At 34.2% G+C, this 27,844-nt stretch overlaps 1 protein-coding gene across 2 annotated transcripts; it reads left to right on the top strand.

The window, feature by feature from the left end:
* The first annotated feature begins 798 nt into the window (after window positions 1-798).
* Window positions 799-27,605, top strand: LOC126821955 (AN1-type zinc finger protein 3). 2 transcript variants are annotated; one of them, XM_050550630.2, is made up of 6 exons: window positions 799-964; window positions 12,306-12,346; window positions 16,374-16,406; window positions 18,618-19,026; window positions 20,709-20,827; window positions 21,638-27,605. In XM_050550630.2, the coding sequence occupies exons 1-6, from the start codon at window positions 912-914 to the stop codon at window positions 21,790-21,792; spliced, it is 810 nt and encodes a 269-aa protein (XP_050406587.1). In that variant the 5' UTR covers window positions 799-911; the 3' UTR covers window positions 21,793-27,605. The 2 variants fall into 2 exon arrangements, with proteins under 2 accessions (XP_050406587.1, XP_050406588.1); XM_050550631.2 differs by having other exon boundaries at window positions 800-964; window positions 18,669-19,026.
* The last annotated feature ends 239 nt before the right edge of the window (window positions 27,606-27,844 follow it).

Below are 27,844 nucleotides of genomic sequence, written 5' to 3'. Positions count from 1 at the left end.
ATACAATGGACATACAATGAAGATCATAACATATTGTTGTCTAAACTGATAAATTATGTAACGGCATTGAATCGTGTCACTAATTGTATGTTTAAAACACAACAAACAAATTTAATGTTAGGTTTGACATGCGAGAACACGTCCTGTCGAATTATTAAAATAAATAAATGCTGCCGCTCTTGAATTTAATCCCAAATCCCTGTGCCTGCTTAGTGTAAAACTAGTCCCGTATTTCTCAGTTTATCTTTCCACTTTACTGGGGATAAGCTTACAAAGTTTCTAAAACCGGATCGTTCAATAATTTGGAGCCTTTACAATCTGGGCAATATTTAAAAAAAATTATATCAACAAATATAATTATTATTGATAATAAATAATTAATAACTATTTTAGTGCTCTAATAAGTTTGAATGTTCCGCATAGATCTAGTAGATCTAATTTATCTTTTTGTATATTGTGGGGTTTTGTTGTATTTTTTTTATTTTTATTATTTTAATACTTGATAACTCCGTTTAGTTAGGCCAATAGCCTTCTGGGCTAATAAACCGTTGGATAATAATGGTTAACCAATAAAAAAAAAATATTTTGTTTGTTTTTAATTTATGACTCATTCATTTTACCTCATCCTGGAAAGGTTTATGTTATTTGTGGGTTTTTTTCTAAAATGCATTTCTTAGCTAAGTTCTATAAATAATTTCCCCTTTTATCTTTAGATTAAAGCCTTTAGGAAATCCCGATTATGATGTCATAATTCGCCTTGCGTGACCTACGACCTTCGACCCGGATATATCATCACAATCAAAGCCTCGATTTCAGATGCAAAATAAACCAGCTGGATCGAGTGTCATTCCTTCGCAATAGTAGTCCAGCTGCCTCAAAATTGCCAATTTTAGGCGTTTGTGGCTTCGCCGATGGAAGAATCTAACAGTAGTCAACCGCCACGCTGTCCGTGTGGTTTTTGGGGGTAAGAATTACTTTATTTTTGATCTTTTAGGCGTCGAAAAGTAGACGAAAGATTGACCGAGTTAGGACCTGCCCATTTCTAAAATGGTTGCTTTGTCGTTTCATTTGTGCGTGGTGAAACGAGAAACTCGGTTGACTTTGTGTTGTTGCTAGGGGTTATCTATTTGGGTGGGTCTCTTTTATTTGATGTTTTTTTGATAATTAAACAAATTTTCTAACCATATATACAAATTTAGAGAATATTGAAAACGAAGAAACCGTTATCTTGTATGACTAAGCGTGTTTACCAAGGTTGACGGTGGGGAAGGATTGACGTAGCAATAATGGCCGTATTAGTTGAGTGGCTTATTGGTGCGTAACATACTAGGCGTGCTGTGGCTATTCAACATCTGATAGAGATTTCTACAAATCCATCTTATATGTATATATTTTCCCATTAATCTCTTCCTTTTCAAAGTAAAACTCACTGTATTTTGACCTCATTTAACACACGAAAAGGTAACTTCCTTAGTCGCGAGATCGACTTATTCAATCTGATAATAAATGAGGTTTCTGGTCGCAACCAGTAAATTTATGAGGAAAACCACTTGGTTATGCCCATTCTTTGTTTATTTTGTGGAGTATATTATTGCGGAGTCATTTGATGAATTTACACAGATCAATTTGTACGATTTATTGTGATTGGATATGACATGAGGTACCTTTGAAAACGTTAGCTTGTAACTTCCCCAGTGTTGGAAAAGGCCTGGCAAACTAACAAGCTTATTGATTGAGATGTGGAGGGGTCGTTTCAAGGAAAGCGAGTTGTTTTCCTTTTTTTTAAATCTTAAAGATTTATGGTTACTTTCCATTAAAAAAACCAAAAAAAATCAAAACATATTTGGAAAAGATGTGAGAAGTTTAAAGAAGTTCTGGAAATAACTTGAGCTAATGTTTGGCATCTGTTGGTCGAGATATACTGTTGTATTGATTTGACAGGTATTGAGTTAGGTAGGCCCGTGGACCTAATTCATGATTCAGTATGGTAGGAGTGGTGAATAAAGAGCATTGATTTATCGAACATGGTCTCAAATAATGTGTACTCAAAATACCAGTATCTGGCAGACAACTACTGTGAATGTCGATGTGTATTTTTCTCTCATTGTCTCGCGAACAAATCATCTATGTACAATTTACATGCACTAATTTAGCCTTACATTGGATTAGCTACAGAAAAGAATGAACTGGGTAATTTTCTTTATGTTTATGTAAAGAGTTTTCAGTAACAATGAAAACAAATAAACTATGTCACTGCTGTATTCAGAACTTGGTCATAAACAAAGATTTCAATTCAATCTTACATTACAGGAAAGACCAGATGTCCTTAAAAATAAAAAAAAAAAATAAAAAATAACAGCTTTGCTGTTCTGTTTAGCATTTCACATTTTCTGAATTGATCTGTAAAACATGGTTGCTTTGAGTACTCTCAAAACTTAAAAAATCTGATTCATTGGTCAAGTAGTGTCTCTTGTCTTACATATTTGGATAGAAAATTAAGATTTTGGTTAGATTACAAGAAAAATGAGATCTTTAAAAAAAATGAAGGAAGTTGAATTATTAACTTGTTAAAAACAAAATTTCATGGCAACAAAGTATGGATTTTATTCGACCTGTATGTTTAATCTTGTGTTAACAGACTAAATGAACTTCCTGTCTTAAAGTACATTGTAGAAAATATGGAAGATTTTTAACAGTTTATTTTCTGAGATATTATATAAATTAGATTTGTTACACACTCTACCAGGTAGTTTTTAAAAATTTGTAGTATAGGCCAATCCAGTACAGATCATGTGCTTTACAAGGTGGGTGTCTGAAAAAGGACAGCTGGTTCCCTCTACTTCTACATGTTTCAGAATTACATTGTAAAACCTTACTTGAGTTTAATGATTTTAGATTTTTCAATTACATTGCCTCAATATTGTTAATATTTTTATGTTAATATTAGAGTTCACATTTTTGTTGATCGAGTAGAAAGTCAAAATATCTAACAGCAACTTTGGTGATGGATTGCGTCACATTTACAGATTGAATAAATCTAGATTGTTTTCTTACATGTTCAATCATTGAGAGTTCTTTTGACAACTAATTATAATGTATCAGTACTCTATAATAACACAATTACATACATGTATTTAGAAAAGCTCCCCTTTACATGATTTTCATTGTTTTCATTTTTGAAAGTGAAGCCTAACTTTGACCCAAAATTAGACATGTACAACAGAGTGGACACTTAAGATCAGCCCACGACATGATAGTACCTATATTATTAGTAGCTCACAATGTGTGTGTGCGTGTTTAATATACGTGATGCACCTTATCCATGTTTTCTGTTTGACTGTTGTGTGTGATGTGGTTCTCCTGCACTTAATGATAGAGCAGTTCTCCCTCTTTCCAATCCGGTTTCCTCCCACTGCTAAAGACCCCTACGAGCAAGCGAATTATTGAAATAAAATTGAACCATGTGTTGGTCCCGAAATGACCTGGTTGTGTCGAGTGGACTTTAAACCCCATTTCTCTCTCTCTTTCCAACTTGGGTTAGCAACTTAACAAGAAGAATTTCAGCAACAATACCATATACCAATCTAAAAAGTTGACTCTCAATTTTAATGTTAGAATTATATGAAACTATTGGTATTTGACATTTAAATAAAAAGTTTTGAAATTGAATACTGTATAGTGTCACATATTCTAACACCTACATGTACGTTATACAGACTTGTAATGATAGCAAATGATATGCAGTAATAAGACGAAAATGGATGAAATAATGTCATACCAGCACATTAATAACAATTCCAGAGATGCATCATTAAATTTTATTACCTTGAAATGATTAGAGGGCGATAAAACTTTATTTTACAGTATGGGTACAGTACATGAATGATTAAAATGGTTGGCAATAACAATATATTTTGTTCTACCTATCAGATCTACACAATATCAAGGTTTTACGACATGGATTTATGTACCTTAATGTGATCAATCAACTTTGTTACATATTTGGCAGAACAAATTGACTTTTTGTCCTCCGCCTTTCGAAGATAGCAGGGGACTATTATTGTTCAATCTCTCTGTCACACTTTTTGGGACACAATAACTGCTTCTAATTGAGCTAGAATTTTCAAACTTGGTGTATATGTAGGTGTTTATTAGTTGAATACTGGGTACCTTGATTTAGTTCGATAATGAGCATTTTCTATTAGGCTAAGCAGAGATACACAATTTGATTGGTCAATGCTTTGGGACACGATAACTTTGCTTCTAATTAAGTCAGACTAGAATGATGAAACTTGGTTTATGGTTTCATTACATCAATACCTTGACTATGTTCAATAATGAGCATTTTTGGCTCGGGTTGAGTAGAGTAATAAACAATTTGATTGGTCGAGACTTTGTAGCTCAACAACTTTGATTATACATGTAATCGAATGAGATAGAATAAAACTGGATATATATCATTGACATTACATCAATACCTTTCCTATAGTTTCATTACCGGTACATCAGTACCTTGACTAAGTTCAATATTGAACGCAGAAAGCGTTGATGTTTTGGGACATGATCAATTTGATTCCAATTGAGTTAGAGGGGTGAAACTTGGGGTATAGATTCATTATATCAAGTTCAGTAATGAGCATTATCTGCTCAGGGTAAGCAGAGCTATAAGCAATTTAATTGGTCGAGACTTTTGAGCTTGGTAACTTTGATTCTAATTGTGTGTGAGTGTTGAAACTTATGTTCATGTATAGCTGCATTACATAAACTCAGAGATCAGTACAACCTTACCATGACAATGGTTAATGAAGCGTGATTTGATGGGTCGAGCTTTGGAGCTTAACAACTTTGATTCTAATTGAGTGAGAATGGTGAAGCTTGGCATATCATTACATCAATACCTTGACTAAGGATGAATACTACGTTTTATACGCCCACATGGAAAGGTGGTTGTATATTGCTGTCGGTCCATACGTACGTTGACCACAATTTCATGTGAACACTACAGACTACCGGTACACTTATCATCTGATTGTTTTGAAATTGGTATATGTTGTTAACATTAGTGAGATGAAGAATCCTTTTGAATTTCAATAATTTCCGTTAATTTCTTTGGCACAGATGAGATGACCCTTGTTTCACTTTGTTGTACATTGTGAACACTGGAACGACAACAGTTAGCATCCGATCTGTACGGAAATGATATGCATCATTTAAATTAGTGAAACGAAAAAGCTTGTTGAATTTGAGCAATTTCTGTTAATTACTTCTAGAGTTATGAGTACATGTATTTTACTTTATTGAACCTTGTGAATGCTCAAACAGCAAAAGTTATCATCCAATCTGTATGAAGTTTATATGCGTTGTTTAAATTAGTAAAACAAAAAAAGCCTATCGAATTTCAACAATTTCTGTAAATTACTTCCAGAGTTAAGGCCCTTGTTTCAGTTGTAGAACCCTGTGAACCCTCAAACAATGAAAATTATACTCTGATCTGTATGAAATTGTCTTGTAAATGCCTCCCATTACCTACAAAAGAATAAATATGCGACAACTCTTGCTGTGGGTGCATGTTTCGTTGCCTGACAACCTATCTTTCAATTTAGCGAGGGACGTCGGCCTCTCTGTTGGCTTGTTTTATTTAGGATGTAAGATATAAGAATGCGAAAGTTGGGACAGTGTCACACTCACAGCAGGCTGAGTTAACCAGAATATGGGCTTTGATTTGTGTGTCGGTCTTTATACATGTATTTGAGGAGAGCAGTCGCTTATAAAGTAAACTCACATAGAATGAAACAGAATCGGTTACAGGTCAGCTTTTAATTGCTGACCTGAAATTTGAAAAAAAAAAATACCTGGCACTGAGTTCACATAGCATTCTCAGACTGATTGAAAGTTGAGTAAATTCTTAACTTTAAAAGTCTGAGAATGCTTTGTGAAATCTGGGAACCTGGTCATAAATAAATCCCAAAATATTATCAAATGTCTGTGAATTGCACTCAATCATTTCATTGTTCATTCTACTCTTCATTCATCAAATTCTAATTGTCCATGCCAATGAACATAACCGAGCAACTAGACACTTTTTGTTGCCTTCCCAGGCCCTCTGTCATGAAGCACAGGCACACCAGACAGCAAGATCTGGAGGAACTTTCTTTGCCAACATCGAGATCAAACCCAGGGGCCTGTTTTACGAAATTTTAACTAAAATAAAATCCAAATTTTAGTAATTTAATAAGATTAATTTTAGTGCTTAGCCAATCAAAATTGAAGTATCTACTAAAATTTGGATTTTATCTTTAGTTAATACTGTATGGGCCCAGGACCATATACTCAGTGGCTCCAATCTTAACACAGTTAGATACTGGTACATATATATACATGTAATATAGTGTATAACTATCACATGTACAGTGTACCATGGATCTTTGACATTTTGAAGAAGATAAAAAATACACTGGATTTTTTATGCTGTGTCACTTGTGTGACAGAGTCTTTGATCTTTATCAAGGTATTCTATTACATGTTATTAAGACATAGTCAACGATACGTGTTCATAATCAATTTAACTTTTATCAGTTGTAAATTAAATGAATATGGCAGGCCAATTAGATTAAACTGCATAATGAATCAGATTTAATTATTGGTCAGGAATTTGCTTGCAAACAGCTTTATTCTGGGAAGAGTCCATTTTCAGGCTGGTTGAAGAGGCTTAAATTCAAACATACGGAATTAGAGTTAGATATATCTCAAGGGTTGTGGTTTGGGAACCCTAACCCAGAATAGCAGAATATAGAATTCCCGATGGATGAATTTTCCATATGGAGATGACCTCCCAAACCTGCCTTAAATAAAAAAACCCCCAAAACATCTTTGATTTTGATCATCCATTATTTGAGATGATGCACTGTGGCACCGGTGTAGGTTTAAATTGCATTTTAAATGCAAGTGTTGTGTGCAATGTAGATTCGTAGAATAAATCAAAAGCCTGTGTACCGATGTTCATCAATCTGATTAAAATACAGATCTATATTTCGTTTTGTTTTTATACTTTCGATGGCTTAGTTGTTATGAAGGGTCGTGTCAGAGGTCATACAAACGGCTTTTGACCCTATGATGTCTGATATTTCATTAACCAGTCAACATTGATGTTTCTATTGGATTACCCACAGTTCCGTTCAGCTCACGCCAAAAGCTGGCCGTAACAGACTGTTTCATTGGCTAATCCCTCACATCATCCTGAACATGTCAATGATAACTCTTCCAGATCCTAGTGTAGTAAAGACAAGTAAAACAAAATTTTGAACTATTAAAAAACGAAACGAAATAGGATCTGTGTTTTAATCAGATTGGGTATACGTACAAATATGTATGTGGATTGGGGTGTAATTGGAATGCAGTGTTTATTCTAAGAAAAAGTCGGCTATATTGATAGTTCCCCATTGATAGTAACTGAAGAATTTGAATTTATTAGGTTGTTGATCTTAATCAACTAAATGGAGAGGCTAGCTGTTTCATTTCTCATTCAAAACCCTGTCTTGGCCTTCTGGGTTCCAGCCCCAGGTGAATTTATGTTCAAGAATACGAGTTACATTTTGCGATCAAGAGAAAAGAGAATGAATGGTGATAATTTAACTCAAGGGTGCATCCAGGACAGGAACATATTCCTGAAGCAATGGCCAGAGAAATCCCTCTCTGGGATTAGCTCTAATGAAACGAAACATTGCGAGGAGTATGGGACAGGGAGAGCCTCTCATATTGTTTCCAGCAAGTTACGATTGTCTAAGAGGGCAAAGGCTAAAAATGTGCCATCTCATCTTAACATTCCTTGGTCTGCACTTGCAATGTCCAGTCCAAGTTATTTAATTTGAGAATATTATAAATTATCAATTAACAATTGATTCATCTTTATTTGCATATCTTCGTCATAAAAAGACAAGAATAGTTTGTAATATAGAGAGAAAAAAGAAAATGTCTATTGTCTGGAGGGAAATGGTGTCCTAAATAGTAATATAGTCACGCGCTTACTTCATCATGACATATTTTTGCCATTATTATGACGTTTCATTTTAGTCCATTTTATATCCTACAGTACGTGTAGAGCTGACGTAGGTTTATTCTAGGAATATTGCCTTTATTTAAATATAGATTTATTACCGTATTATGTTTGGGTATGTCTCATTGCCTACCTATTTTTACTTGTATACATTGTACATGACATAAAAGTCTACCACAGGCTGTCGTCATAGTATACCTGTATTGGCTATTATTTGTCAGTTACGCTAGAATAATCTAGAAAATTCTTAGATTATAAAACTGAGGGTTTGGCTTGTCATCTATGAGGGGTGTGTATATATATATACCATACTTATTTATAAATATTGTGATAGTCCTGATGTCATGTTACCTGTTGGTATATATAAGTCATTTTGTGTCTGATATCATTTATATAGATATAAATCAAATAATCATGGATTGTGTCTGGTGAGTAGATGTACATGTAGGCCTATACTTTGATCAGGAGATTCTTATCTAATTAGATTACAATTTTGTTTCTCTGGTTTTTCTTCTCAATTTTACGTAACAAATTTCAAATTTCTATTATCAGTATGTTCAGCTAAGTAGAGTTGTGTTTATATCGGTTATTTCGGACAAACAACGTCTTCAGCCTCCAAAATGTATGACCTGTCTCGTAAATAAAAAAAAATGTATATGGGTATTATATAATAAAAGAAATAGGTGAATACTGAAAAAACATGCATATTTTTATACGCTATTACCGGTATATTGTTCCGGTATATTGTTCCGTGTTTTGATGTGGTTCGATTATTACTGATAGTTCGTATGTGACATATGAAAATGGATATTTTAATAGCAGATCAAGTTAGATATCATTCAATACATGTACTGGTATTATGTATTTATCATGTTGAGTTCACTGTAAATGTATACAGACACAATTAAAATAATGAAAGAAGAGCCTTGTGTAGGTTTAGTAAGAATCATTTTTCTTTGTTCTCCACTGGGTGTGGGTGGAATAATATTTTCCTGTTGTTACACAATGTGATGATGGTGTGTGTGAACTAAGAAATAAATTCTCATCTTCTCATTGTTCTTATACTTTACAGCTTCGACATGCCCAGATCTCATTTCTAAGTTTTGTTAACCCAAAATACAAATCATTCAACTTCCTTTTCATTTGTTTGGCTTATCTGAGAATGTTTAGATTGTCAAAGTCATAAAATGTCCTTGTTGCTATAGGATTCTCTATTGAAGTGATGTTTTGAGACGGCCCCTGTTAATGATTGACATTCTAGTAGAGCATAAAACCACTCTTATGGCAGTATCTAGCTTGCACTGTATACAGCCCATAAAGTGAGCTCTATGGTAGAAAGTGTGTTGAATTTCATTTTTGCTTTAATGGCTGCAGGTGTCTTGGTGTGGAATTAATCAAAATGAAATTTTAAAAAGTAAGGTTACAGAAATTTGTAAAAAGAATGATATGACATTGTTGAAGAAGGTTAAAATGCGGAGAAATAGAAATAAAGCCAACTCATTTAATTTGAAGAGTAATCAATATTAAACTAAAAAGTACTGTTTATTGCGAATAGTTTTGTAAGTAAGAAATACATGTATTTAAAAATACTGTAAGGAGATATATTATTTCAAGCCAAGGCATGTATCTATAAGGAGTTTTGGATTCTGAAATTGGCCGCAAGCACTACTCACTTAAGCGACGCTCTTTGAAAATACTTAAAAATCCTCTAGTTCAAGAACAATTGGCTGAAACTTGGCATGCCTGTTCCTGTACCATTGTGCATCGATTAACAGACTTTGATTTTTGATATGACTTTGATGCCGTCATATTTGATTCCTGGTCTATAACACATTCATATTTTGGGGGTGGGGTGGAGGGGATTTATACGTCATCAGCAAATAATCCTCTGAATATCAACAATACAATAGATTATTAATTGATTAAGCTTTGTCAGTGATGATCTTGTTGGGTTAAATATCAGTGATTTCATGGTTCTTGGTTTAAAAGCACGAATTATCAAATATTCTACATCAATATTAATAAATAAACCTTCACTCAGTATATTATATAATCTAACCCACAGCCTCCAGATAAAATGTCATGCAGTAACCGGTACTGGTACATATTTGTTTATGCTGCATTGTGTGCACTTGACCTAAACTTGAGCCATATGTGGGTTGCTGAATACCTACTTTTGTATAACTTCAGTCGCTATGCAAGTTCTCCATGACACACTCTGAGTACAAAACTGGCAATAATTATGAGAAGGCTTATCTGTCCAAGTTCCTGTATGACATTTGTTAGATTTTAAAAGAGGGATGATCCGTTAAAGGTTACAATAATCAAGGGAGATGGATTCCGTTAATGTATTTAATGGAGAGTAGAGTATAGAGATCAAAACTATTGATGAAGAAAAATATTGTTCATCTGTGTCGGGATTTTTTATCAATCAATGGTCAGTTTTAGTGTTGTTGATTTTAAGAAATAGGGTCGTTTTCTGCAACTTGAAACATGAATTTTTAAAAAAACAAAACAAAAATATCACTGGGTTATACACATATAGCACGACGTTTTGACAAGTGTTGTCTTATTATTATCTTATGTTTTCCAGATGAATTGTGTTGTTGTTTTTTTTTTTAATGTGCTTATAAGGATGAATTTTTAGCCAACCTAGTTCAAAAGTTCTCATTTACATTATTTGTTGTGACCGCTATTGTGTTGATGATAAATGTATCTAACTATCTCGTGTTAGACACAAATATTAAATGTAAAGTTAAAGCAATGATAAATGTTAGCTAGTTCAGTTTTCCATTGAAATAAAAATACATGTAATAAATATATTATGTGGATTTCAGTATGTTGAGTGTTGAGATAATGAAAGCTTTGTGTAGGTTGTATAGGGTAGGAACCAGTCATGTAGGTTTAAATATAACTGGGTCATGTTGCTATGTTAGTGACTAGATTTAGGTTATCACTGGGACAAGTTAAAGAACAGAATTATATCTACCTCTATTGGTGAATTATAAATTATAGATCAGTAGGAGTGTAAGCTTATATTAGACTATAACTGTCTCTTGAACTACGTAACAGCTAACTTAATGTTCGATTGTGAAATAAGTCATACTGATGGTATTAACCAACACCCATATTTCTAGAACTTTTGAGACGTGGCTTAGGCATATATAACCTGTTCATAAGTACTAGATTTGGAGATAACCGAGACATTTAGTTTTGAATCATAAGTGAGAAATTTGGGCATAACCAAAACATCTAGATGAAATTACGATGTACAGCTAAAATAAGCCGGACACTGAAATGCAGCTGAAAGCGAAGGGATTTTTTGGCCTTGATTATGGACATAGACTGATTTCCTTTTAGACTCATGTTACAGTTTCCTATATAAATCTTATTTGTTAAAAATTGCACAAAGTATTAATCATTTTTGGCTTCGGATATGATGGTCGTGATCAACCTACATGTACCTTTCAACCAATGTGATTAATATTCGTTTCTGTCTGATAAGATATAATAAATTACGGGAGTATATAACATTAAAAATGGTTACTAATTATAGAATACATGATTAATAAGTTGATCATTTTGTTGGCTTTATATTAGTTAAAGTTGTCTTTCCAATGGCTGAATATTTTTGACATTTCTGACAGCTTGTGTTGTAGGCTTATATTTTATTTTAAAGTGATAAATTAAATGGGTTGTCAACTAAGCTAGAAAGTCTAAAACCCTGCAAGATGCTTACCGTTGACAGATTTTCATGAAAGTCCTTTGATCCTTAAAGTTTATTAATAATAATATTATCTTTTCAATCGTGTTGTGGGGGGTGGATGGCGCTGTATCATAAGTCCTGTCATTGAGTCAACTGGCATGGTTTCGAATCCCCGGAGTAGAGTCGCCTGTCCAACCTCGTGGGCTTTCTCAGGGTCCACCAGTTTCCTCCCACTGTGCTTGATAATGATAATAGAAAACTTGTTGAACCCTTGTGCTGTATATGTGTATAAACCAGTGATTGTTTTCCATATAAATTGTGCTCAATCGCTAAATGCCGCTCAGAGATTATTGAAACTTGTGTGTATCTCGAGTTACAAAGGCTTCTAGTACGCGTACCAAGCAAGGAGGCCTAGCATGATGTAAATAAACAACAATATCCCCTAATAAACACTAACATTATTTTATGTGTTAACTGGTTTACCAACAAAACAACTGTTAAATAAATCATAAATGTTATTTTTATCTTATTTTTTTTTTCTTTCAGTTCTGCCAAAACACTCGGATTGTGCTCCAAATGTTTTCAAGGTATGTACATGTACATCTAGCCCATAATTCTCACTTTTAACAAAAATGCGTCTGCCGCCAGTCAGTAGAAAGCTGCTGGCATGATATTGGCATGGTTACATGTGCTTGGCAAGATTTTGTGCGTGAGAACCATGAGTGTTAAATATATCAGATTTCAAAGTATCAACAATAACTAGAATGTGTTTTTAACTCTATTTGGTATTCCTACGCAATCTAGATCATTAGGGTTAATTCTCATTAAATACTACATGTTGAACTTTTTTCTTAGTATACACAAAGTAAAATAGTGTCAGTATGTGAATCATTTGTTTCTAATTTTCGAGAACCATTATTTTCAAAGCTTATACCAAAACAATTTTCGATTATTATCTTATGTTGACATTTTCATGAAGCCACTTTTCGCTGTTGATAAATTTATAGGATTGTTACTTGATATAATTTAAAGATACATTACTCAAGAGCTAAATCAGCCTATTGCAGATCTTTCTTTAGGCTTTAAATGTTATATAAACTGAATTATTTAGACATTTATTGACAAACCTAGAATATCGTATGACAGAGAGAGATTTAAATGGATTAGAACGTCGCAAGATTAACAATGACGATAAAATGGGTAAACGAGACAATCTTGGTTGTCCAGTACCAGTACTGTTGCTACGATAAAAAACAATCCGTGCTACTTCCAACACTCATAACTTCGTTCAGAATAAAGTAATTTGAATGAAATTTTTCATTATTTGTTTTTGAACTATTAAACATGTAGCAAGGACGGTCAGCTCTTTTATCTTAATCTTATATAAGGCATCTTTGATAATACCTACTACATGTAATAATATGGCAGAGTTGTTTACCAGCACATAAAAAGCCTTTGTGCATACCATAATAAATAAAGGTTGTTTTTTGGGTCTTGTTATTATTATCTTTAACTTGGGACTGTTTTGATTATGGAAATCCTATTCAACAAATCATCAAGTGTGCCCTTATATTGAGACTAGTCTGTTGTTATTCAGGGTGAACGGCCACTTATGTGTTGTGGGCCTGTATTGCCAGGGGCTGGATTTTGTTTTCACTTGACTGTGCGTGACGAATCAAACTTATGCATTGCTTGTACTTTAGCTCATGTCATACACACATAAGTGATTTGACATTTTCGAATTTAAGGCTTCATCATGTGTGTAAATATTAATATTAAAGATGCTTTGTGTAAGAGATAAATCTACCTATTGCAGTTCTTTTTTCTGGCTTCAAATCTGATTTAAATTATTATTTAGATAGATATTTATTCACATGACAAGCCTATAATAAACTCTTTAGACCATTGGATTCCTAAGATTTTAATGGATTTGAACAACTGTAAGATTTAAAAATTATGTAAAAATGTATTGTTTCTATAGTACCGGATTGTTGTACCTTTTGCTAATGAGAACTTTCTCAAAAAATATTTTTTGCGTTGCCATAAATAAATTTAATAAATTGTTTCACAATGGCATTTAGTAATTAACTATGGAATACAATTACTGCTTATTACTGAGCGACATTTCGACTAGGCTTCTCTAGTCATTATCAAGCCTAGTCAAAACGTTGCTCAGTAATACGCAGTAATTGTATTCCATAGAATTGTGACCTGTATAGATAAATTTGATTTCTTGTTCAAGGGCAGCAGATGTTGATGAGCGTGTCATCTTGTTAATACTTTACCCTAATTTAGGATTACGACTGTCAAGGAAATATATTTATAAAATCTAATTGTCGTTTGAGGATTTTTTAATCCCTGGTAAACTAATATACTTGTAGTACCACTTCACCTGAGGTACATGTAACAGCAGTTTGCGCAAGGCCCTGAGTTTGAATAAATGAATAAAAGTACATGTTAAAACTAAAATTTATTTACTAATTAGAATAAGATTTCCTATATCTACGTAATTAAATGTATATAATTAATTTCACCCATTTTAATTTGCATTCCGGATTCTAAAGAAATCCTACAAACATTAATTATACTACATGTACATGTACATGAAATTCTACAACAGATGGAAAAATAATAACAGAGAATTTAATGTATGAGGCCAAACCAGTTTAATTTTATTTTTTGGGGGTCTTGTTCAATAAACAACCCACTCAACTCTTGTAAGATGATTTGTTAAAATTTTAAAACATAAATATTTCGAACAATATGCTTTTGAGAAGAGCAGCTGTGTACTTTTTCCCTAAATAAATGGAAGTCAAATTTTTTATCAAGTCTTCCTGAAGAACATTAATTTAAATTTCTCTAGCCTGAAAATTATATTGTTATTGAACTTGCAGTGTTATGTACATGTAGGTAACACCTGTATATAATAATATCTTGTTCGTCAGGTGTGAGCCACGGTGATTCAGTGAGTGATAAGTTAGTTCTTTAACCTGTAGGTCCACATGGCTAAGTGGGTAAGACGCTGGCTCGCTAGCCTGTAGGTCGGGTGTTTGATCCCTGCATTGGCCGAGAAAGTTCATCCAGATTTTCTGGCGTGGTTTCCCCTTGTCAGTGATGCAGGACGGAGGGCCTGACAAGGACAGCTGTCTAGTCATTCAGATGAAACAGAAAATCAAGGTCCCGTGTGCACGTAAAAGATCCCTTGGCAGTTGGAATTCGATAAAAGAGTAGGCCGTAGCGCCGCTGCCCGGGCAAAATTTCCCTCATAGCACACTGTATGGCGTATGTCCGTCTTCATTAGCCCAGGTAAAAAGCAGAACAGTAGGACGTTAAACCTCATTTCATTTCCAATGTTCGATCCCTGTGTTGACTGAGAAAGTTCCTGGGGATTTTCTAGCATAGTTCCTCCTTGTCAGTGGTGCAGGAGGGAGGACCTGGCTAGGGACAATGTATAGTCATTTGGATGGGACAAAAACCGAGGTCTGTGCACGTAAAAGAACCCTTGACTGTTGGAATTCGATATAATAAGAGTAGGCTGTAGTGCCGCCGACTGGGCAAAATTTCCTTCATAGCACACTGTATGACGTATACTGGGTTATAGGTAACATCTGTATAATGTACACAATGGCATCTTGTGTGTTTGTTTGACCATGACGTGTCAAATACACAATGGAAGGCAAATTATGATAATGGGCCAAATTTTCCATGATCTAGAACAAGTGTGTACAAGTACCAAATTGATTTTGATTGTCACAGGTGATAATAATCCATGTGAGTTACCTGTATCAGGTAAAAGCTCTGACCTCTGACCTTTAACCCCTATCAAATCCTATTTATCAAAGTAATTGTCTAGTGTAGTAGACCAATGAACTGCTTTGTTATAAAAGCTTCATGACACGGGGGCATGTTTGTTAATATTATCAATAATCTTGATTGCATTATCTACATGCCAGAGTTCGAGGCTGGAGTTTAAAGGGCTATTTTAGGGGTAAGCTTGGGTAAGGAAAGATTAAGGATTATCAGTGCTGATCTGTCTGTATGTACAAAAGATTATGCTCAGACCATTCGAGTTTGAATAGAATAAAGTATTGAATTGGGATTATTGGGTGTGTTAGTTCATTCAGATTAGTGATCGGGCAAGTGGTTTGTGAATAAATTTTTTGTTTCACCAGAGTCTATTTTACGTTTTGGTTTTTGACATTTTACACAGTGGTTAAAGGATAAAAATTAAATTCAAGATTTTTAAGTTGCCAGTTGATGTACATTTCCTTGCAAAACAAATAAAATCATCAATTTAATCCATATCATTTTTCTCTCAATTTCAAAAAAAGTGTGGCCTCCTAAATTAAAATATTATTTATCATTTTGAAATAAATGTATCTGACAGACTGCCAAGCTTTACTGTCAAGCCAATTGAAAGATTTTTTGTTAAAACACTCATAAATCAAGTTGTTTGTTATTTTCATGTAATATTTTATTCATAATAAACTGTACTTATTCTGTGTGTTCGTATTTTTTAAGCCATGTTTTATGTTAAAATTTTACGACGCAGATAGAGATAAATAAACAAATGCACTGGAAACCATATTTTATTTTTATTATTTTACATTGCAGATAGAGAAAAAGCAAAAAATGCACGGGATGCAGGTGAGTGAATATTTCCATAATAATATTTATTTGGGGCTGTGTTCTAATGGTGAACCTTCTGGTCTCTGCTCCAGTATGTTGAAGTTAAGAATGCTGTACACAAAACTTAACACCATTACTACTAGTACCAAATGGCCAACCAAGTCCCGCATGATTGTCTGGTGTAGTTTTCCCTTGTTGTTCGGATGGGACGAAAAAAAGCGAGAAAACATTGGCCTGCACATTTCTGAACTTAAGCCTGGGAATGCTTTGTGAACTTGGGGCCAGTTCTTTTTGTGCAAAATTTAACTTGTAGGTTGAGGGGGATGGGAGGGTTGAATGGTTAACACATGCACATTGGATCATAAGGTCTGTCATTTCGATTCCCTGCCTGTACTTGACATGAAATAGGTTTCCTCCCACTGCTAAATACCTACCATTAGTTTGTGTGTGTCGAGTGGACGTTAAACCCCATTTCTCTCTCTCTCTCTCTCTCTCTTTGATAATATTTGACTTAGTCAACTGGTAACTCAACCTGTCAGTTCCATACAAATTGGAGCCAAATAGGATTACAATAGCTTACTGGAATGAGTCTTCAAATGACATTAGTACTTGGCTAGGTATTGTATTATTATAGAGAACTAGAGTATTAGAGAATTAGGGTTATTACTAATACAACATTGATCGTTGGTTGTCATTAATTCTCAGCAAAATAATACTATAAATAGAATGTACAAGTCTTCCATCTTTATTAACCAATCAGTCTTATTATAAAGGCGTAGAAACAGAAGAGATATAAAATGTTTTTGTTATTCTACCAGAAGATTTTTCGCCAATCATAGTATTCTTTTCAAACATGTAGATCTGTGATATTTTAATTTTAAATCAAATATTTTGAAATATTATTAAACTTAAACATACATTTTGCAAGAGCTAAATCTTCCAATTGAAAGTCTTTCTTGAGGCCTGAAATGTTATTTAAATTATTAATTAGACATTGATTAACTTATCCAGACCATAATTAACTCTTGATGGCATCGCAAGCCTGCAATATTTACTGGATTAGAACCCTGTCTGCTGCTTCTGATTAAATAAAAAAATGGATAATCAAGACTTGTTTTTTATCGTACCAACTTTAGTAAAGATGATCGAGTCTAGGCTCAAATTTCAATCGCTAAATATTTGGTTCAAGGTTGATCAATTTGACTGAAATTTTTAGCAAATTGCCTTTACATTATCTAGTTTTGAACTATTAGAATGAGAACTACCAGCTCTTTATCTAATCCTTTATAATGCATCTTTAAAATGCTACATAATTGAATCTAATTTCTTTAACGGTGGTTCCCAACCTTGGCTAACATTTTTTCAAGCATTCCCACTGACCTCTTCAACTTTGTGGACCACCCAATTTGTTTTGAACCTCCGGTTGATAATTACTTTCCATTTATTCATACACTAACTGTAAATTACGTATTTATCCATACACTAACTGTAAATTACGTATTTACATGTTCTTGTAGATGTAAATGTATTGAAAGTTGTTAATTTTCAATTAACAAGGGATAGGGGTGTTAATACAAGGTGAGCCCTTGTATTATATTTATTAGCATTAAGGCCAAGCCAATTTAGTGTTTAATCCCTCGGGGGGTCTTACTCAATAAATAACCCACTCAATTCTTGTGTATGATGTGTTGTTAAAATTCCAAAACTGAAATATATGAAACTTAAAGCTTTTGAACAGTGCAACAAAGTACTTTGAGTTTTTAAATTAGTGGGGGTTGGATGGCTGAATGGTTAGCGTGCGAGCGCTGTATCATAAAGTCTGTCATTGAGTCAACTGGCGTGGTTTCGAATCTCCGGTTGTACGTGACAAGGAGTAGGGTTGCCTGTCCAACATTGTGGGTTTTCTCCGGGTCCTCCGGTTTCCTCCCACTGCTAAAGACCCCTACGCGCAAGCGAATTATTGAAATAAAATTAAACCATATGTTAGTCTCAAAATGACCTAGTTTGTGTCGAGTGGACGTTAAACCCCATTTCTCTCTCTCTCTCTTTTTTAAATTAGCCTTTTTCCCCGAAGAAATAAGAAGCAAATTAATATGTATTCCTGTAGAACAGGAAACTAAATTGTTGTGGCCTAAAGCTTTGCTAATAATAACCCTGTGTTAATTGACAGTTCGTACATAAATATTCACCTTGTCATTTATTAACCATATACAAATGTTTGTTTCCTAGGTGGAAGCGGGACGAAAATCCCTTGTAGTAGTAGTTTATTTCCTTTTGCAGAGATAATGAGACAACAGAAAGGTAACCAAGCCAGCTCATCGAAAGCAACAGCTATGGATTCACAAGGAGCCCGGGCAGATCCAACAAAACTTCCAAGTTCTTTAGCTAAAGATCGGCCTGTAAATAGAGATGTTAAGGACAATCAATCCATAATAATGTCTAGTGATAGTAAAAACAGTGCTTTATGTTCGGCTTTAGAACAACCGTCGGAATCACTTCCCCGTAAAGACATTACACAAATAGTTGGATCAAATAGTCCCACAAATAACGGAGAAGTCTCTATAGGGGATGTAGCTGGAGCTAGCGCCCTATCCACTGTTCTTACAGATGAAAATGATGGAGAACGAGGAACTAAAAGGTAAAAACGTGACATTTGAACCGATTACAGTCTATCAAAAGTCAGCCAGCTCTGGTTTTCTTTTTTCTATATTTTTCACTTTATAATCTTGTTCTGTATTTGTTTTTTTTTGGAGGGTGGGGGGAGTTAGATGACCGAATGGTTAGCGAGTGCACGTTGTATCATAAGGTCTGTCATTGAGTCAACTGCCGTGGTTTCAATTCCCCGGTTGTACCTGTCAAGGAGTACAGTCTGTCCAACCTCGTGGGTTTTCTCTGGCTCCTCCGGTTTCCTCCCACTGCTAAAGACCCCTAGGCACAAGCAAATGATTGAAATAAAATTGAACTATATGTTAGTCCCGAAATGACCTAGTTTGTGTCAAGTGGATGTTAAACCCCATTTCTCTCTCTCTATTTGTTTCTTCCATTACAGTTTGAATATTGATTGACCATAATTATATTCCAAGAAAACAAGTGCTTTTAATAAAACACTATTTATAGATAATAATTACTAAAGTTTATCACACTTCGATCTTGTTGAAATGTTGCTGTGTAAAAAACTTTAGTCTTGTGTACACATTGGTGTGTATGTCAAAATTTCCTTCATGGCACACTGGATGACGTATGCCTGTCTTCATTAGCCCAGTTGGTGCAGAAAAGTAGGATGATTAACTTTGTTGTATTTCATTTCGGATGGTACAAAAAAAACAAGGACAACTAGTGTACACACTGGCTTGCATGTAAAGGAAAGTAGAAAATGTTTGCTGTCCGGGCAAAATTCTCCTCGCATTGTAACAAAAACGACCATATGTTTGAAAATTATTGTGTTGATGAGACGTAATATGCCTTTCCTTTCCCTTCCCTAGGCATGTAAAAGAAACCTTGATAGAAGAGTAGGTGAAGACACTCTGCCCGGACAAAAATTCTCCTCGGGACATTGCGCTTGTTACTATTGAAATGAAAATGACCATACGTTGGTCCCAAAATTATCAAATTATTTCCATTCCCATCCAATGATCAAGTTTCCAACCCAATTTCATTTCATTTGGGATGATCCACTAGTGTACATATTTCCATGGACATAAAAGAAATCTTGGCAGTTAAAATTCAATGAAAAGTAGGCGAGAGTATTGCTGCCTGGGCAAAATTATCCTCCTCCCATGGCACATGTAATGAATGTTAGTCTCAAAATTACCAAAGTATTGTTGATTAGACGTTATTTATACCCTTCCCTTTCCCTTGGCTTCCATTGGCATGCACGTAAAAGAAACCTTGGCAATTGAAATTTGATGCATAGGCGAAAATCTGGCTGCCTAGGCAAAATTATCCTCCACACATGGCACATGTAATCAATGTTAGTCTCAAGTATTGTGTCATTATGAAAGAAATGTCCTCTTCCCTTCCCATGATCAAGTTATATTGATTGTTTGGGGGCGGGGGGGGCTTCGATGGCCGAATGGTTAGTGCATGTACATGACAAGGAGTAGGGTTGTCTGTCCAACCTCATGGGTTTTCTCGGGTTCTCTGGTTTCCTCAGACTGCTAAAGACCCCTTTTATTGAAATAGAATTGAACCATATGTTAGTCTCGAAATGACCTAGTCTGTCAAGTGGACGTTAAACCCCATTTCCTCTCTCTCCCTGTATATTGAAGTGCGACATGTATCTTTATATCACACGGTGCTTTAAGTGTTAGTATGTTTTAGGGACTGTAGTGTATTGGATGAAGAGGCTACTAGAATTGTTCAGAAAAATAAAAAGCGATGTTATATGTGTAGCTGTAAACTAGAACTTGCTCAGAGAGAAATTGGTCGATGCAGATGTGGTATGTATATTCTTAATTAGCTGAATTAGTGTAAAAATGCAGGACGTTAAATTCCATTTTATTTCACCTTTCAGGAAACTGCATTCGGCAGAGCCACGGTGGCTAAATGAGTAAGATGCTGGCTTGCTAATCTAATGGTCGCGGATTCACTGACGGATTTGGCTGAGAAAGTTCATTGGGATTTTCCGGCGTGGGCTCCCCTTGTCATTGGTGCAGGATGGAGGGCCTGACAAGGACAGCTGTCTAGTTTTTCATATGGGATAGAAAAACCAAGGTCCTGTGTACACATTGGTGTGTCCGTAAAAGATCCCTTGGCAGTTGGAATTCGGTATAAGAATAGGCGGTTGTAAAATTTCACTCGTAGTACACTGTGGTGATGCCGGTCTTCCATTAGCCCATGGCTCAATGGTTAGCATGTGCGCGCTGTATCATACATAAAGTCTGTCATTGAGTCAACTGTTGTGGTTTCCATTTCCTGGTTGTGTTTGAAAAGGAGTAGGGTCCTCTGTCCAACCGCATGGATTTTCTCCGGGTCCTCCATTTTCCTCCAACTGCTAAAGACCCCTACCCAACTACTTCACCCTTATAAAGTGTTTCATGATTTTCCCATCACATGACTGTCATCCTCTCGAAAATCTCAGGGGATATAAACTCTCCTTTCTGGGATAAACTTTCTGCTCTCATGATGTCTGTAAATTCAAACACCTGAATTTATCAAGGAATACCGATTGATAAACAGATAGATGCTAATTTTGTCATTTTTATCTTCTAATAGATGCTAATTTTGTCATTTTTATCTTCTAATTTCAGGATTAATATTCTGTTCGTTACATAGATTACCCGAACAACATAAATGTGAATTTGACCATAAAGAAGATGGCCGACAAGCAGCGCGTATGAAAATGATTAAGCCAACCCGCCATGTTGGTACAACACAAAAAAGGATAGATTCAGATAAATCTTGATGATTAGAGTTTATAAACAACAAAAGATTTCTTATACATAGAAAAAATAACAAACTATATAGAGTTCAAAACCATCAACTTAGAGAGGGGACATAAAATTTTGAAATATTTTATTCCTCCAAAGGTACAATAAACTTGCGTTGTTTCTTTCATATAATATATATATATATTAATAAACAAACAAACTCTGCACACTAGCGTTTGTGCAAACAATAACGATATATATATGGAGTCAAAGTTTGATTTTGAATTGGAAAATAATTACTTTTAAAATGGATGTAGCATATCTGAAAATGAAAAAATGATAAAAATAACCAAAAAAAAATGAATAAAAATTAATTATCATGTGTAGCAATTATTTTCATTGCTGCTGCAATTCATCAAGATTATTTTTCATCTACCTCGCGAAGCGACAAGAGTTATACAGTGTTATCCTGTAAGCAGTTGGTTGTCTCCCCCTGTTTTCAAAGGGAGATAAGTGAGGTGTAAAAATGAACCAGGATTTCATCTTTATAAATGAGTGACAAATGTTATTATGTATGGATGTATGCTAGAAGATGTGTTCCTAATGGTTATAACTGTACATTGATCATGTACTATAGCTTCTTAAATGTGTGTGACAATATACTTCGGATTTTCACGAAATTTATCGATTATTTTAATTATTCTATGACAATGGAATTATTTGTTGTAGGTTTTACTTTTGAATTTTGTGTAATATATTAATATATATAGCTTTTTTTTTTCTCCTCCCTTATGTAATATGTCATGGATTTAAACAAAATGTATCTTTATTTACATTATACATAAATATATATCTATCAATATATATATATATATATACCTTATATATATATATCAGTATTTTCACTTCTGTCTAGTGAAAGGAAATGTACAATAAAGCAATGAGTGAGCTATCGTCGTGGTTACAGGCTTGTTATAGATAGGTTATAGATATGAATGACAAGTTTGTCACTGGTAAATATATTATATTCTCAGCGAAACATTTCCAGGTTTCTCAGTTGGGCTACTTTATCCGCCAGATGATATCTACCAAGAGATGTACCAATCAGTCAATTTGCATGTCAGAAAATTCAAATATTCATTTAAAAATAGCCGTTTGGGAAAATTGTTATTCGAAGTACCCTGTCATCATCATATTCACACAAACCTTAACTAAAATATATTAATAGTATCCTGCCTTTACATTGGCTTAGAGATGAAATTTTTAGGACAAATTGAGCTCTTGGCCAATGAAAAAGCTGAACGCTTAAGGTATTTTAGTTTTCGCAAATAAGGCCTTGGGGCTAGTAGGTCTAATAATCCCAGACAATTGGTCTTGTTTCTTATTCAATAAGTTAGAAATGTTACAAATGAAACAGTCCAATATCAATCTAAAGTGATCTAAATATTTGAGATCGTCATTGCTACATTGTACGTAATTTATTAGGATTGTGAGAAACCACTACAAGTTCAAGCCACAAGAGGGAGTCAGGATTTGTGCTGCTAACTTCAGTAGAAAATCTGAGTGAAATGCTTATTAAAACATTTGTCTGTTAGTTGATTTTGTTATTCTACAGAAGTGAACTGTGTGGGCTAGGCTTGTGAATGATGTGAAGTGCAATTATCCAACCAATCACAGCTCTTGTTACAAATCAATGCAACTCGTTGAAACCTGCAATAATACATGATGTAACATGACACCTTGACCGCATTAGCCATCTTTGTTCTACTACAGAAATCAACTGATGTAAAGCTCACTTATTGCATCAATCAGGGTACTTGTTATAAGTTCGTTGACTCAACCTTCCACGCTGTGTTAAAATTCTGATGCTTCATTAATCTGTAAAAATATTTATAAGCTTAGGTCAACCATGGGGTCACGATTATATGCCGCAAAATGTTGATACTGAAGCATGATATGATTTACTATTCTGTTTTATTCCGCAACTATATTGCCATTTTGACATGTACATAACCTTCTTCCCTTGCATGTAGCATGGTCCTTTATTCAATTGTCACAAGTTAGATTTGATATTAGCTTACTGGGGATGGTGAAACGTTTTGAAAAATACAAAAAAAGAAAAATGGAGAAAAAAAAAATGATAAAATATTTCATCTTTGAACAGGTGTGATTATATAAAATGGGGGTTATTATTACTGGCAGAAATTAGTGGTTTGATAAAATTTAAAGATGCATTATGTTAGAGCTACATCTGCCTATTGCAGTTCTTTTATATAAATTATAATTTATACATTTGTTTTCATGGCAAGCCTCAACTCTCTAGATAATAGCATGGCTTAGATATTTAAAGGGACAATAACACTCTTGCTGGCTTGACAGCTCCAGAAAATAAAAAATAGCCTTATCCTAAGTACTACTAGATGTGTTAGTGTCCTACCTATTGTGTAAATTATCCATTAAATCCTATTTTACTTGTCCAAAGGGTTCAAAAATATTTTTAAATCCAAGTCACATTTGAAAAGCTTTACGTCAGTCTTTTCAAATCATTTAGTTGAATTTTTCCAATTTTTTATATTAGGTGTGTTAAGATGAAATTTGTATCATCAATTAATTGAAATATTGTAAAATAGTACAATTTGTTGACCAGAATAAAGATTGGGACATATTATTCAGTTACAACAAGAGTGGTATTGAGCCTTTAATGAATAAGAACCCTGTACCATTTAATTAATGTTAAAATGGATAATCAAGACCTTGTCTGTCAACCAAGACTATCTTATCAAATCTTTGAACACTCATAACTTCGCTCAGAATAAAGTAATTTGACTGAAATTTTCAATATATTCATATATCATTATCTATTTTGAACTACAATAGTAAAAACAGTCAGCTCTGTATCTAAATCTTACATAATGCATCTTTAACAGATTTACAGAGGTTTTACCACTGTAACAATATTTTTATCAATTTTATACATGATTTGACTATGCAAATATATTGAGATTAATCCCACTGATCCTTTATCAAGATCTGACATTTATAGTTCAAATAGTTCAAGAGCCTAATACTAACTATTCATGAAAATTTATTAAGATTCGGTGAAGAATTCAACACTGTAAAGTGATTAAGAAGAGCATGCACACTTGTATCAGTCCGAGCTCATAATTCCTAATTTAAGAATGTCACACACTCCTTATTGAATTGAATATTGTCTGAAAAATGTAAATGGCCTTCGGCAACCCCACATGCAAACTGAAAAATTTGTATTTATCGGGAGACTGTCAGATAATTACACGTTAGCAAGGATCTTTCACCCTGAGTTTTATTGGCTGAAATATATACGAGACTTCTCCTATAAGCAGATGTTAGGTAATTTGTGGGCATTTTGTATCATTTCCTTTGTTTTATTTATGAAAGAAAAATATGATTGGCACTGAAAATATATTGTTTAAATTATAAATATTATTTCTTTTGTTATTTTTTTTTTTGTGTGTGACTTGAAGCTTGAAAAGGCAAGGAACTTCGCAGACAATTGGAATTTGTGAAGATTAAATGTGACTACTGCATTTTATAGGGGAGAAATATAACTTCCAGCCCATTCAGTGTAGAATGTTAAACGCCATTTGGATGCCATTCTATCTAATATCCGTCATTAGCCCATAGCAGAACAGTAGGACGTTAAACCCCATTTCATTTCTAACAAATATTTCTGATTCATTGTGGATCTACTTCAACATGTTACATTATGGATGCATTATGTGCGAGCTAAATTTTCCAATTGAGATATTTATTAAAGATACTTTATGGGAGATATGATAAAGAGATGGCAGTTCTCGCTATAATAGTTAAAAACTAGATAGTGTAAAGGTAATTTGCTGAAAATTTCAATATGAGCCGAGAAAGAAGCGGGTGAAATTTTTGCACAGTCTCGGCCATCATTACAAAAATCATTAATATAAACAGCATAGTCTCGATTATCCACTTTTTTTGATTTAATTATCAATGGCATATAGGAATCTAATCCAGCCAACATCGAAGTCTAGCCTTGACATCGAGAATTTATTATGGTCTGGATAAGTTAATTAATGTCTAATTGATAATTTAGAAAACATTTCAGGCCTAAAGAAAGACTTGTAATAAGCAGATTTTGCTCTTGCATAATGCATGTTTAACATGGCAAGTCTATAATAAACTCTCTAAACAATCAGATGACCGAGAGTTAAATTTTGGCGAAATTTAACGATAAAATGAACAATCAGTTGTCATGTATGTTTGCTACGATAATGAACAAGCTACATCTTCAACCACTCATAACTTCGCTCAGAATAAAGTAATTTGAATGAAATTTTCAATATATTCATGTTACATTATCTCTTTTTGAACTATTATAGCAAGAACGATCAGGCCCCGAATTCACAAAGCATTCTCAGACATAAGTATCACTGTTTATGAGAAATATCTTTGTTCTAGAAACACAAAAATTTGAACACAGTTTCTTATTGATGTATTTGATGCATTAAAACAAAAGTTTTACAAAGGGCTATATTTTAGTTAAAATAAGGCGAACAATTTTAAGTAAATTCTTAACTAAAGTCTGAGAATGGTTTGTGAACTTGGGGCCAGCTCTTTATCTAAATCTTACATAATGCATCTATAAATATAAAAATTGTTCTTCATTTATAGACCATTTAGTGTTAGGGTTCCTGCTTTCCCCCAATTTTAACAAGTGGCTAATTTATTACTGTCATTTCTAGACATTTTAAACACCTACCACATCATTGTTCTTATTCAATATGGCAGATTGCAGAATTCCCCGTTGCAGATAGTGTCGAAGACCCCTTGATTTGAAATGACCAAATCATTTTATTCTAGGCATAGAAACTCGGTGGGTTGTGGAGCCCTGGTAAATTGGACAACTCATGGAAAATTTTGGGATTTTTTGTGGGGTGCATATTTGATTTTCTTTTGTGATTAAAAGCTGTTTCGTTTGCTAGAATAGAGAAATTTCTGTATCCCAATATGAATTGTCGAACTTTATAAATCCTTTAGCACTTGGATTGCCCCAAACAGCCCTAACCAGGTCTCCATAGACCACTCCAAATCACCAGAGTCATGTGAACAGCTATGACAACCCCAAGAAATGGGGAAACAGTCGTATAATATGGAGAGCTATTCACATATCTTGGGTGGTTTGAAGCTGTCTAAGAACCAGTAGTTTGGGCAGTTTTGACCTGTCCTGGCATGTACCCATAATAATATATCCATTTTACTCAAGTTTTTGTCAAGGTATTGGGGTAGTCAATATTACCATTTGCTAAATCCTTAAACTACATAAAATATTGTAAACAAAGACCCTGGTTGCTTAGGTCTAAATATTAAGGCCACCTGCAGATTTCATCAAGGTCACAAGGCGTAAACATACTTAACCCTTACCCTAACCTGCAACCTCAACAATCACATGCCCTAACCCTATTTACATCTCATGACCTTGAAGAAATCTACAGATGGCCTTAATGTTTAGACCTGACCGACTGTGGTCATATTTAACATTAAAGTTTGTATCAGGGATGCTGTTTCGCCCATATATGTGAGCTGACAAAAGTCCAATCAGGAATATACCCAATTGGATATCAAGATCTGTTGAATTAAATCCGAAATTCCCCAATATATTGACCACTTCTGGCGATCTAATTCTGGCCTCTGGTTAACCCCAACTAAACATGGCGGACATGCAAACATTTTGAAACAGCATCCCTGGTGTGTGTACATATATATATATTGCTGTGTATTGCTTCATCAATCTTTGTATTAATCCAAATAAAGAAAATATCTACATAACGTAAACCCATTCACCTCAAATATTTTATTAGAATAATATAATACTTGTGTATTGGACTGAAAATTGTGTCCTGATGATGAAGGCTATATCATCAATTAATTACACCCACTGATCACTATGGTTAAGTATTCTCTTTGGGCGTATTGTTTTTGTGCAAAATATCATGATCTAGATTAAATAACACACTATTTATGCATAACAATTACTATGGTTTATTTCACTGCGACGTTTCAACAAGATTTCAAAAG

Source organism: Patella vulgata, chromosome 5 (assembly GCF_932274485.2).
Source record: "Patella vulgata chromosome 5, xgPatVulg1.2, whole genome shotgun sequence".
Taxonomy (NCBI): domain Eukaryota; kingdom Metazoa; phylum Mollusca; class Gastropoda; family Patellidae; genus Patella; species Patella vulgata.
The sequence above is the reverse complement of the archived record's forward strand: the minus strand, read 5'-3'. Positions and strand labels throughout refer to the sequence as shown.